This window comes from Budorcas taxicolor, chromosome 2, assembly GCF_023091745.1.
Source record: "Budorcas taxicolor isolate Tak-1 chromosome 2, Takin1.1, whole genome shotgun sequence".
Lineage (NCBI taxonomy): Eukaryota > Metazoa > Chordata > Mammalia > Artiodactyla > Bovidae > Budorcas > Budorcas taxicolor.
Genome location: NC_068911.1, coordinates 72,285,725 through 72,300,024, shown reverse-complemented (window position 1 = coordinate 72,300,024; position 14,300 = coordinate 72,285,725). Strand labels below are relative to the sequence as shown.

The following is a 14,300-nucleotide window of genomic DNA, read 5'->3' as shown; positions in this document are numbered from 1 at the left end:
AAGCAGCAGTAATCCCAGACCAGCTGTGCTGCAGGAGGCATGAGCCAGCTTTCTGAAGTCCAAAGACAGACATGACCAAGAGCTCACTAGGATCAGCTTTCTATCAACTAGGATCATCACAGCGAGCAAAGGAAAACCACCAATAAACCCCAAGTCACAAAAACCATTCCTCCCTGGCTCCCCAATCGGGGAGGGAGGGATATTGTTGAAAGATGCTCTGGTGAAAGAAGTCACAGGGCACATGCTTGGCTTTCTCTCTGCTCCACACCCAAGACCACCCTCTGATTTGAATGCTTTCAAACAGGACTGAGGGTGCCTTTAGTAAGTGAGGTTAATGAAGGGACACTCAAACACTCTGATGCAAGACAGGTCCTCAGAGAACATCTTGTCAAACCTCCTTATTTTACAGCTGAAAAAATCGGCCCCAGGACAGCAGAACTGTCAAAAAGCATAGAGTTAAGAGGCAAACAGGGGAGGGGGTGGGTAGCCTAATGGCGAGGATAGTGACCCGAGGATAAAAAGTGAATTCTGGGGAGGTCTGAAGAGTAATGAGCTTTTACAACCTTCAGAATGACCTCAAAAAAGGCCACAATCACTCAGTAGTCCTCAGTCCCCTCATCTGTAAGACCAACTCAGCTGAGCTGACAGCAGAGCAGAGGAACACCCTAGGTAAGTGTATTATACAGGAATCATCATTCCTCAAGTCAAAGGCAAACTCTGAAGTCACTGAGGCTCCTGGCTGGACATACCTGTAAAGACAGGCACAGGCAACTTAGATCAAATATTAATGAGTCTAAATTTCCAATGCAATATTCATATACCTCCAGGCGGCCTTTTTCATACAAATCTCCACTCAACTAGCTCTACTATCAGAAGCTTCTAATAAACCTGAAAGACCCATCTGTATACTCTTAAAAGAGATGGTCCCTATGGGAGATGATTAAAATAGTACAATTCCATTTGCCTGAAGTATTTAAAGCAACAATTCACATCATTTTCACAAAGTTTCAAGACAGATTAGTGGAGGATAATGAAATCTTCAAAGAATCTGCAGATTTTTAAATCTGTGATAAAGAAAACTTCACATTTAAAACTCTCAACACTGAGGAGTGACTAAAATACAAGGAACATAACAATGACCTCTATCGCTCAGTACGCTTTAAATTTAAACTTACTACATGGTCACACCCACAGTCACTGTGCTTAGTCGCTCAGTCGTGTCCAGTTCTTTGTTACCCTTTGGACAGCAGCCCACCAGGTTCCTTTGTCCATGGGATCTTTCTCAGGCAAGAATCCTGGAGTGCGCTGCCATTTCCTCCTCCAGGGGGTTTTTCTGACTCGGAGATCGAACCCTCGTCTCCTATGTCTCCTGTAAGATTCTTTATCTGTTGGGCCATTGAGGAAGCCCATTCATTAACTGATTATTACACTGAGTGAAATAAGTCAGACAGAAAAAGACAAATATCATATGATATGTGGAATCTAAAAGGAAAAAAAAAAATTGTTACAAATGAAAAGAAATAGGCCCACAGACAGAAAACAAACTTATGGTTACCAAAGGGGAAAGGGAGAAGGAAATAACGTAGGAGTTTAGAACTAACATACATATATTACTATATTGGGCATCCCTGGTGGCTCAGATGTAAAGAATCTGCCTGCAATGTGTGAGACCTGGGTTCATACCCTGGGGTGGGAAGATGCCCTGGAGGAGGGCATGGCAACCCACTCTAGTATTCTTGCCTGGAGAATTCCCATGGACAAAGGAGTCTGGCGGGCACAGTCCATGGGGTTGCAAAGAGTCGGACACAACTAAGCACAGCACATCACCATCATTACTATATATAAAACGGATAACCAACAAGGACCTAGTGTATAACACAGGGAACTATACTCAATACCATGTAATAACCTAAGGAAAAGAATCTGAAATATATAAAATATATATAACTGAGTCACTCTGCTGTTATCTGAAGCTAACACAGCAATGTAAATCAACTACACTTCAATTAAAAAGTTTAAAACTTTTCAAAAACTATTTCTTTTCTAGACCTTAGTGAGCCTGCAGTAACATATAACAATTTAATCAGGACAGTGCAGGCCTTTAGCAGGAAGAAAGGAAGGGATGAAGAGAGAGGGAGGGAGTGAGAAAGGTCTCTCCTGAAGTTCAACCCCAGCTCGGTCCCCCTGCAGCGGAACGCGCACAGCTGAGGAAAAATTCCAGCAGGAGCACAGAGCAAAGTGGTTCTCCCCCACTGTGTTCACCCAGTAAGATTTCCTCAGATTGTTGCTCAAACAACTGCTAGCAGCTGTTAAAGGATGCCATGCTGCTGAAAGTCTCCCCAAGTACTTCTCCCGGAGGGTATATAGACGGAAAGGAAAACTAAGTTCCAAGAACTCACTGTATACATGGCTCACACGAGAGAGTTCACCAAATGGTACCATCTGTCAAGATCATGAAATTCAGGAAGTCACATGAATTTGTCGCCTTTATTTACTTAACCCCCCCAAAAAAATGAATAAATGAGAGTTTTGGCATAATTTGCTAAACCATAATGCACATAATTATCAACTTCCTGAAACTCAAAACGTATTTTGGTTCCCTGTGAAACAATTCATACCCCCTGAAAGATTTTCATTTGCCCTGTACTCTGTTTCCTTAATGTGCCCCATGTCTCTCAATCCATGTTACAGCTCTACTCTTTCTTGATTTAATTACTCATTTCATTGCTAGCTGGCTAAGGCAAAGCTCGTCTAAAATCAGAGCTGAAAAATGCTTGCTAGCAAACTATCTCAGCCTTCAAAAATAGGCATTATATACAGGATACATGCCTAAATATTTCAAATATCTTCACCTTCCTCTCTGTCGAGCTGATATATTCTTGCTTGTTTGAACTTTCAGCTGTGACTCACATGTGCAACCCATCACTGAGCAGTGCTTATGTGTGCAAAGCCAGCCGAGACAGCTCAGATCACATTGGCCAAAAGTTCATCAACATCTGCCACGTGCCAGGCACTGTTGGGTATTATTGAGATGAGCACCATGGTATTTCTACCGCTGCTAAGGATATCGTCTGTAGGGCAAAAGGGGACGCAGAAACTCTACTTCACTATCCCATAACAGGAAATCTAGCTGGAGTGTATTAAGAACACATTCAAACTACGAAGGTAAGATGCTTAATGCAGCAAGGATGTCGGTGGTAGAAGAAAGGCTGGGAAGAGCTTTCTCAAGAAAAGAATGCCCCAGATTGAGTTGGGAAGGAGAAGAAGTGAGCCAGGTAAAGAAGGGGGATTGCAAAGAAGAGAAAGCACTGGCAGAAAAGACTGGAAAATCAGGCAGGGCCTTCATATGCCACATTAGGGAGCTGCGGCTTTATACTCTCAGCAACAGTTTAGACTTTATGCCAGGAAATCAAGTGGTCATATCGGCACTGTAGATTCTTCTCTCTGGTTACACGGAGGAAGTTGATGGAAAGAAGAAAAAAAGTGGGAGAGCAAAACGTTAAAGCAGGAGGTGACAGGCTGCTTTAAGCCTTGCCTTCCCAGCCGCCTCCCTGTGATCTTGCTGCTGCTACTAAGTCGCTTCAGTCGTGTCTAACTCTGTGCAACCCCATAGGCAGCAACCCACCAGGCTCCCCCGTCCCTGGGATTCTCCAAGCAAGAACACTGGAGTGGGTTGCCATTTCCTTCTCCCACTGTGATCTTCAGTTCAGTTCAGTCTCTCAATCGTGTCCGACTCTTTGCAACCCCATGAATCGCAGCACGCCAGGCCTCCCTGTCCATCACCAACTCCCAGAGTTCACTCAAACTCATGTCCATTGAGTCAGTGATGCCATCCAGCCATCTCATCCTCTGTCGTCCCCTTCTCCTCCTGCCCTCAATCCCTCCCAGCATCAGGGTCTTTTCCAATGAGTCAACTCTTCGCATGAGGTGGCCAAAGTATTGGAATTTCAGCCTCAGCATCAGTCCTTCTAAAGAACACCCAGGACTGGTCTCCTTTAGGAAGGACTAGTTGGATCTCCTTGCAGTCCAAGGGACTCTCAAGAGTCTTCTCCAACACCACAGTTCAAAAGCATCAGTTCTTCAGCACTCAGCTTTCTTCACAGTTCAACTCTCACATCCATACATGACCACTGGAAAAACCATAGCCTTGACTAGACAGACCTTTGCTGGCAGAGTAATGTCTCTGCTTTTTAATTTGCTATCTAGGTTGGTCATAACTTTCCTTCCAAGAAAGCGTCTTTTAATTTCATGGCTGCAATCACCATCTGCAGTGATTTTGGAGCCCCCCAAAATAAAGTCTGACACTGTTTCCACTGTTTCCCCATCTATCTACCATGAAGTGATGGGACCAGATGTCATGATCTTCGTTTTCTGAATGTTGAGCTTTAAGCCAACTTTTTCACTTTCCTCTTTCACTTTCATCAAGAGGCTTTTTAGTTCCTCTTCACTTTCTGCCATTAAGGGTTATTGATCTTAGGATGCCTTAAATAATTAAACGTGTCCCCTATTTCAATAGGAAAGCAATATGAGCTAACTAATTCTAACATGGAATGTGTGTTAACTCCTTTAGCCCTCTGGTATTTTCCCATTACACAGAGGTGGAAACTGAGACGCAGGGAGGTTAACTGGCTACAGGGCCAGGATTGAAGCCACAGCAGTCAGGTGCCAGAGCCCACCTTCTAAACCAAAGCACCCGTGAACACAGTGACATCATCATTTCCTCATGCAGATGCCTTGTGGACTTCAGAACTCTCTCATATGAATCAGGGCTACATCCGGTACACATAGGGAGCCCAAACCAGCTTGCCTGAAGCACCAGCTTCTCTTCCCTATGAGGAACACTCCTCTCTCGCACCCAAGTACACCTGAGCAGTGCCAAAGAACACAAAGAGAACATAAAGGAACCCAGCAGCTATGGGTATAAAAACTCCACCACCTTGCACACCTTTTTCTGGCTCCCTGAGAATAACATCTGAATACTGGGAACAAGTTAAGTCTAGTCACAAATTGTCCTGGAAGAAGTTTTTAGTCATCAAGGAGCTGACTAAAGCTGAAAATGTATTTCCATAGTTGACTAAGGAAAATAATCTCCCTCCCAAAAAGCAGAGATGCTGCCCAAAGTGACACCATGGTGCCTCAGACAGTGAAACACCCAAGGCATAAGCTTGATTTGTACAGGCTAAGATACACTGAGAGAGATGGGAGGATAGCTTTCTAAAGTTCTAGGCTGCCTCAGTTAACTAGGTTCCAGGTTCAATCTCTGACATGAAAAACTAGGGATGGGAAATTCACACTCACTCATGAACACCTAAAAGGCACGAACCTGAGATCTCCCTTACACACGCAGTCCTATGTTTCTGGAAAGCCTTTCAGAAATGAACCATTTTTAAATCAACATTCTTCAGGTATAAGAGCAGTCGATATTTTTTTTTAATCCCTAAGATAAATATACTTTTAGTGACCACCCCAAAGGGACCTGTTTTATATGAATTTCAGTTTTAGAATAGCATCTCATTAATTCCAGATGAACAGGCTCAGTCACTTTCCAGACAAGGCACTAAGCCCTTCCTGACATTACATGACAGAGAAGCAAATTGGAAAATAAAATGCTAGGCCGTGGGAAGAACATGACATTCAAATAACCACTCCTTCTATCATATTGTAGCAAAGACTATTACAGCCACCAAGGCGTCCTCTCCAAGTTTATTACCAGGAAGACAAACACACACACGGGTTTTCTGAACACAGAAAATACACTAAGAAGTAAAGCATTTTCTATTAAACCCAGAGTAGGCCATCCTCAGGTTTTAATTCGCTACATGAAACCTGAAGTTTTCTAGTCTGAAAAGAGTGTGGCATCACTACCATGAGTAACTCTGCACCAAATGACACTTAAGGTGCTGGCTTCTGCCAGCCCCTGAAACCGCACCAGTGATGCTGTGAGCAAGGAGGGAAAGGTGCTGAATAAGCTTCCCAGCCCCAAACAGAATTAATTTACGCCAAGATGGAGAAGCACTAGCGACTGCTGTTGGTCTTCCGCCCGAAACAGAGATCATTCAAATCCAGGTTTAGGGTTCTCTTCCCGGAAATCCCACAGTTAGGGAGTCACAGGCTCGGGAGCCAGACTGCCCAAATCTGAAGCCTGACTCTACCACTTATTCCACATGTAACCTGGGCTACTTACTTCCCCTCTCTCTGTATCTTAGCAGCTGGCGGGTAAAGTGAGCATAATGAGAGCATCGGCCCTTGGGGCTCTACTACAGCCTTGCCCACTTGTGAGGCTGAGTCACAGTGCGCTCAGCACATGGAGCCAGGCCTGGCACACAGGAAACACTTGGTAAGATTGGGTGCTGATTTTACAGCCACACTCACTGAAAATACATGGAATTCCCATGGAATTGGTACAGCTGGAAATGGGAGCCAAGCATTCCAGCCTTACTCACCACACTTGTTGGCTGCATCTTAGGCAAGAGTTTCTAGTGATCTGAACCTGGCCCCTTAATTTTCCCTTTTCTAATTAAAAAAAAAAGTTTTGAGAAAGGGAATATATATATTATGTATACACACAGACACAGACACACACACACACACACACACACAGAATGTGTGAGTGACTTTTTAAAACAAAAATGTTATGTTTTCTATTAAAAAGCAGAAAAAACTCTTCTCAAAATATTCGTAATACTCTCAAGGTAAACAAACACTGCATTCAAAGAAGTCTACGCAAACCTCTCCCAGTCTAACTTTCATTGCAGAAAACAGAGCCTAGGGAGCTTACAGACATGCAGGGAAGAGAGTACAAGCAGTCTCATGTACAAGAAGTAGGTTATTTGTCCAGAAAGTGAAGAGGAACTGAAAAGCTTCTTGATGAGAGTGAAAAAGTTGGCTTAAAGCTCAACATTCAGAAAACGAAGATCATGGCATCTGGTCCCATCACTTCATGGTAGATAGATGGGGAAAGAGTGGAAACCGTGTCAGACTTTATTTTTTGGGCTCCAAAATCACTGCAGATAGTGACTGTAGCCATGAAATTAAAAGACGCTTACTACTTGGAAGGAAAGTTATGACCAACCTAGATAGCATATTAAAAAAGCAGAGATATTACTTTGCCAACAAAGGTCCGTCTAGTCAAGGCTATGGTTTTCCCTGTGGTCATGTATGGATGTGAGAGTTGGACTGTGAAGAAGGCTGAGTGCCGAAGAATTGATGCTTTTGAACTGTGGTGTTAGAGAAGACTCTTGAGAGTCCCTTGGACTGCAAGGAGATCCAACCAGTCCGTTCTGAAGGAGATCAGCCCTGGGATTTCTTTGGAAGGAATGATGCTGAAGCTGAAACTCCAGTACTTCGGCCACCTCATGCGAAGAGTTGACTCACTGGAAAAGACTCTGATGCCGGGAGGGATTGGGGGCAGGAGGAGAAGGGGACGACAGAGGATGAGATGGCTGGATGGCATCACCGACTTGATGGACGTGAGTCTCAATGAACTCCGGGAGTTGGTGATGGACAGGGAGGCCTGGCGTGCTGCAATTCACGGGGTTGCAGAATGGGACACGACTGAGCGACTGAACTGAACTGAACTGAACAGCAACAAAGAGACAGGCTAGCTCTGCTGTTGCTGAGTCTTCTTCAGCTCTCCCACACTCTTCCCCTACCTCGCCCACACAAATGCCAGCAAAAGACCTGAGGACCCCTGGTCCAAGTTTGCTTAGACATCAACCACTGCATGACTGAGAGTGTCGAAATCCTGTGCCTGGTGACAGCAGCGGCAGCCAGTTTTTCCAAGGAATCACTGCATGTTTTTCTTTTTTTTTTTTTTGTTTTTCTTTTTAAGGCAATAATCTTATTTGAAAGTTAAAACAAAAAATTTAATTTGAAATACTGTATAAACTCAATGTTATGATCAAGTCAGAGGATATGAAGAACATTAAATGTGAATTCTAGAAAGCTACAGCTGAGCTGCAGAGGTGGAGACAGGGTACACTCACATGCCTGATAACCCACCACAGCTCATGAAGATTCGTACTTCATCACCTCACGGGCCACGAAGACGCACACACAACAAGGACACCCAGGAAAGCTGGCGGGGAAGCCCAGACTGACTGTCCACAAAGTCCTCACCACATGCAGGGCACTGTCCTGAGCACTACAGACACGGACCCATTTAATCCTCATGATAGCCCAAGTGGGGGCTTCCTGCAAGTGCCCTTCCAAATGCAGCAGTCCCTACCACACACCTGCTGGGTTACACTCAACACCACCACCTGCACTGAGGGAAAAAACCCCAGTCCTGAGAGGGAGAGGAAAAGTCAGGAAATCTTACCTCAGGGGATCTCAACTGAGGAAAAAAGAAAAAGGGCAGAGGGATGTTGTGGGGAGGGAGGTGGGAGGGGGGTTCATGTTTGGGAACGCATGTACACCCGTGGTGGATTCAGGTCAATGTATGGCAAAACCAATACAGTATTGTAAAGTAAAATAAAGTAAAAATAAAAATTAAAAAAAAAAAGAAAAAGAAAAAGGGCAAAGTGCTCCCTGGGGCCCAAGAAGGAGCTGGGGTCATTAATCTCACAGGGATACTGGGACAGAATGACTGGCCGAGTGCCAGGTGGCAGAATGAGCCAGGGGCTGACGACCCTCAGCATTTCAAAAGCAGTTCGCTGCCATCCTGACTCTCTTGGTGAGAAATGATGGTTTCATCACAAGACAGAAAAAATTCGTTGTACGTTTTTATTAGCTTACAGCAAAAGTAATAACAAATTAGCCTCCAAGTGCCATAATTAGTTAGCACTTCCTTTTTTATAACTCATAAAGCCCCTCAGAGCTGAACCTCTTGCAAGACAAATCTGAGGTTACATATGATCTGCAGGCAGTGGAAGGGCTGGTAGGTGCAAGCCTGTCAGTAGGAGTTACAGTAGTAACAGTAGTAAGATTAGCCGGGGCAGCTGCTGCTATTTCCTGTGTGCCAATCATGTGCCAGCAGCTGCTGGAAGACCACTGGATACAAAGAGTCTCATCTGATTTCATGAAAAAAAGATGAAGAGGGCTTCCCCAGTGGCTCAGTGGTAAATACATTTGCCAGTGCAGGAGACACGGGTTCGATCCCTGATCCAGGAAGATTCCACACTCCTCAGAGCAACTAAGCCCATGCGCAGCTACTGAGCCTGTGCTCCAGGGCCCAGGAAACAGCAGCTACTGAAGCCCAAGTGCCTAGATCTGTGCTCCACAACAAGAGAAGCCGCTGCAGTGAGGGGCCTGCACATCTCAACTACGGAGTAGCCTCTTCTCTCCGCAGCTGGAGAAAAGCCCTTGAAGACCCACCAAGGCCAATAAATAAACACATATATATAAAACTTTAAAAGTCTAGAAAATGAACTTGTTAAAAAAAAAAAGATGAAGTGGGTTATACCTGTATCTCCCTTTAAAGAAACTGAGTCTTTAAGATGCTGAGCAACCTGACCAAGGTCCCAGAGCTTGAGTATTGACCTGGGAATTTCAACCCAGTGACAGTTCCTCAGTCGTGTCCGACTCTTTGTGACCCCATGGACTGTAGCTTGCCAGGCTCCTCTCTGTTCATGGAATTCTCCAGGCAAAAATACTGGAGTGGGTAGCCATTCCCTTCTCAAGAGGATCTTCCCAACCCAAGGATTAAATCCATGTCTTCCCACATTGCAGGCAGATTCTTTACTGTCTGAGCCACCAGGGAAGCCCAAGAATACTGGAGTGGGTAGCCTAGTCCTTCCCCAGGAGATCTTCCCAACCCAGGAATTAAACCCAGGTCTCCTGCATTGCAGGCAGATTCTTTACCAGCTGAGCTACTAGCAAAGCCCTCAACCAAGCCAGCTGATCTCAGAGATCTTCTTCTTAACAACTAGACTATCTGATGCTGGAAGGTTCGAAGCTTTTGTTCACAGTTTTTTTCAGTTGTTTAGTTCAAGTCTTTTCTTCATAATGCCCCTAGCCTGTGGGATAAAGGCCACTCTCTGAAGGAACGACAAGATGTGCATATAGAAAGCACTAACTTGGCTCAAGAACAAAAGTCAGCATCAGTAAAGATAAAGAGTCTCCAAAGCAGGGAGGGGAATGAGAGATGAATTGAGAATTGGCCGAAGATTGCTGAGTACTGAAGCCAGGTGATGGATACCAGAGGATTCTTCCTACTCTTCTCAACTCTGGGCCACATTTGATAACTTCTAAAATGGCTTTGATTTATTGACAGTTCATTACGTTTGTTGAGTCATTTCATTTGTTTTACTAGGTCATATTTTGACATGGTTCAAAATTCAGAATGTTTTAAAAGGTATATATTCTACCACCCCCACTGCCATTATACTTCTAATATTTCTTTGCACAAATATACAGAGATATTCTTATTTCTATTTCTTTCACGAAAGGTGGCATATTATATACATAGTATTTCACCTTGAGTTCACTTAACCACGTAATCTGGTGATTTTTTCCCCTACTGATGTACAGAGAACTTTTCATTCTCCATCGGTGGGTCTTCCATAGTATAGATATACCATAAACCTACTCAACCAGGACACCTCAGCTGTTCCTAATCTTTTGCTACTGCAATAAATAAGCCTATACCGTCTTTTTTCTGTTGATTGCCCATTTTGAGGGTCACACTAACCATTTCTTACATTTATTTACTTACTGCCAAAACAGTAAGCAGGGGTGGATCCAGGTTTCACGGGGCATAAAGTTTAGACAATTTGAAAGATCCTCTTTAAAACAGAGAATACAAAATCATGAGTACAAAATGATGTATAAATGTGTGTATTTCTTTTAAATTAAAAATTCTTATCAATTCACTGGAGTCTTAAAGATTAAGGTCCTTTCTTCCAGGATCTTCTTAGACAACAAAAAATGTTTATACAGAAATACCTCCCCATTTTGCAAACTGACATCTCTGGGTGGAGTTACCTAGAATACACTGTAACTTTCCAAAATCTACTGTATTGCACTTATAGGAACATGAATCCTATCATTTAGTAGCTGCACAGGAGGTCCCTGTCTTTGAGAATGACAGGCAATATCATCACAGTCTCACAGATGTGGAAACTGAGGCTTAGAGATGCAGTGATTTGCCCCAGGTGGTACTGCTGCTGCTGCTGCTGGGCTAAGTCACTTCAGTCGTGTCCAACTCTGTGCGACCCCAGAGACGGCAGCCCACCAGGCTCCCCCATCCCTGGGATTCTCTAGGCAAGAATACTGGAGTGGGTTGCCATTTCCTTCTCCAATGCATGAAAGTGAAAAGTGAAAGTGAAGTCGCTCAGTCGTGTCTGACTCTGCAACCCCATGGACTGCAGCCTACCAGGTTCCTCCACCCATGGGATTTTCTAGGCAAGAGTACTGGAGTGGGGTGCCACTGCCTTCTCCCGGTGGTACAGTGGGTATTAAATCAGGCCTGTTTGATTCCAAAGCCTCTTTTCAAAAGAGAAGACTAATAAAAATAACATTGCCATTATTACTTCCCTGTCTGACATGACTGAGTGACTTCACTTTCACTTTTCACTTTCATGCATTGAAGAAGGAAATGGCATCCCACTCCAGTGTTCTTGCCTGCAGAATCCCAGGGACGGGGGAGCCTGGTGGGCTGCCGTCTACGGGGTCACACAGAGTCGGACAGGACTGAAGCGACTTAGCAGCAACAGCAACAGAAAAGAAACATTTGATCTCACACAAATTCTCAGTTTCCATTTTATATTTTCAGAACATCTTTTCTTTACAAACAAACAAACAAAAACTCGGTAATGTACCTACCTAAACACAGGTAAGTGTACCTAACTAAACGCAGAGCCTAAGGTCAGCATCGTGCTCACTATATAGGCTGGAATGTCACCTGACTGGTCCTCTGGTACCCAGAGAAGGGGCACAATGAATCAAAGAGATGACTCAATGCTCATCCTTTGTGTTGGGGGTGTTCTTGTTTTCTGCTGACCTCTCACATTTCGAATAATATCCCCAGATCCTCAGATCTGTCTAGAAACAAGAGTGGGACCAAGGGCTGCCATCATTTTCATTCTAATAACTAGATATGCAAAGACTTTAAACCTATCCTAGAAGGTAAGACTCTTCCAGTCCAACTCAAATAGAAGCAGGTCAGACTAACTAAATGTTTTCAACACTTTTTCAATGACACAAGCCAGATCCGTGATTGACTGTCACCACGGATACTGCTAGGATGTGCTGCTAGTGACATTTCATGCCTGGAAGCCAGAAGGCTGAACATCCTGTAATGACGGGGACAGCCTAGTACAGAGAGGGGACTGTGGAGCCAAAAAAGCCCAAAGCGCTGCTGGTTGAGAGGATTGCTGAGATAGCCCTTCACAGAAGGGGGATAAAACAAGAGCGGATATGGACAGGGCTACACTTTATCCCAGGCCTTTCAGGTTATTCTAGGAGCATTAACAAAATGAGAGGTTCTGCATGGAGAAGGCTCCTGTCAACGCTCTCATTTGATCTTTACTGCACTGCCAGGCCCCATCAACTGTCAAGAATTGCCATGAAGGGTCAAATTTGAGAGTAAAGTAAGCCCTAGATTTCAAGAGTTCACAATCTTTCAGCCATCGCTTGAGAAATAAAGGGCTTAAAATTAATGTGTACAATGTTTTAGACTTTCAAACTCATTCAAAAAACTCTCAAAAGTGCTTCTTGCGTTTATATAAATATCACCATTATTCAATATGGAAGGTAGAAAATAAAATTAATATTGTCCTTTATTAAAAGGCCGTGTTCTAAAACAGCAATTTATAGGAAGATCTAACAAAGATCTATCAAAACAATAGGAAAACATGTTATACCTCAGATCCAAACATTCAATAATAAGGCAGCCCAAATACTGGGGTACCTACAGTGGAATTCTACTCAGCCATTCAAAAGAATGAAAGAATGTTGCCATTTTTAACAACATGGGTAGACTTGGAGGGTATTATGCCAAACATGAAATAAGTCAGACAGAGAAAGACAATATCTGTATGGTATCACTTGTATGCAGAATCTAAAAAATAAAACAAACTAGTGAATATAGCTGCAGAGAAGCAGACTCACAGACAGAACAGACCAGTGGTCACCAATAAGGAGAGGGAAGTAGGGAGGGGCAGTATAAGAGGCACAAACCATCATGCATAAAACACGCTACAAGCACATCTATAAACACAGGGAACATGGCCAGTATTTTATAATAACTACAAATGGAATACTGACTTCAAAAACTGTGGAGCACTACACTGTATGCCTGCAACTTACATAATATTGTACATCAACAATATATCAAAAAAAAAAAAAACAGACTACATGTGTTTATTCATTTCTTAGGAAGGACTCTACATTCTTTGAAGTTGTAACACTTCCATAAACAAGCAGAGAATGCTTTATCTTTGTCAGCTTTACCTGCTATTTGTACTGAACCATCTTCACCCAGAAGAATATTACCAGCTTTCAAATCCCTATTAGGAAAAAGACAGATAATTTAATGCTAGAGTACAGACAATATATTGCATTAATTCACTCAGGGAGATTTTAAAACATATCATATAATTTAGCTGTTTGACATAATTATTATTTTACAAATATAATATTGGTAAAACAAATTTAAAAGTTATAAGGGTACACTGTGATTTTATAGTTTGCTCCTGAAGGATGGTTAGGATTTTATATTAATAACACTTAGTTTCTGTGATATTATTATCTAGACTTAATTAAAACAATAGTGAGTAGATACTTTATGTTACAGAATTAGAGACTCTCCATATACTCACAATACTATCATTTTGTCAAGAATTAAAGCCCAGTCTATGTATAACTGCTTTACTTCAACTTAAATTTGTCTGTGGTACAATTTCAAATCAAACCCATCAATGGTATTTGGATCGATGGACAATGCATTTGATCAGTCTCTTCTCTGGGGAAATACTGATTACAAATACTAATTATAATAGTTGATATTTCTTCACTATATAAAAGTTGTGCTCAGCAGCCTTAACACTTCAGAAAAATGACAATTTACAAGTTTGATTTCTAAAGTAATATTTTTCTAATCATTAAAAGACATAGTAAATATCATAAACCATACAGTTCACTCACAGTTCAGGGCAGGGGAATTACAAATATTAGTCTTATGGTTAATGGCTGTTTACTTGCAACTATTCCTAAGAGCCCAAGTAACACTAACCCATTTGAAACACCCAGTGCTCGCATTCTATGCCATTTCGCTATGTAAAGAATTAGCACTGCATGTTGCCGAAGAGATGAAATTAGTGCCACTCCTCTTCCACCACCATGTCAAAAATAATTAACAT

At 42.8% G+C, this 14,300-nt stretch overlaps 1 protein-coding gene across 1 annotated transcript in view; it reads right to left on the bottom strand.

Moving 5' to 3' along the window:
• Positions 1-14,300, bottom strand: part of STK39 (serine/threonine kinase 39) — a 315,633-nt gene that overhangs the window by 211,036 nt on the left and 90,297 nt on the right. The window contains exon 5 of the mRNA XM_052663494.1: positions 13,393-13,448. Coding sequence (XP_052519454.1) covers positions 13,393-13,448 — 56 coding nt within the window. The remainder of the gene's footprint in view (positions 1-13,392; positions 13,449-14,300) is intronic.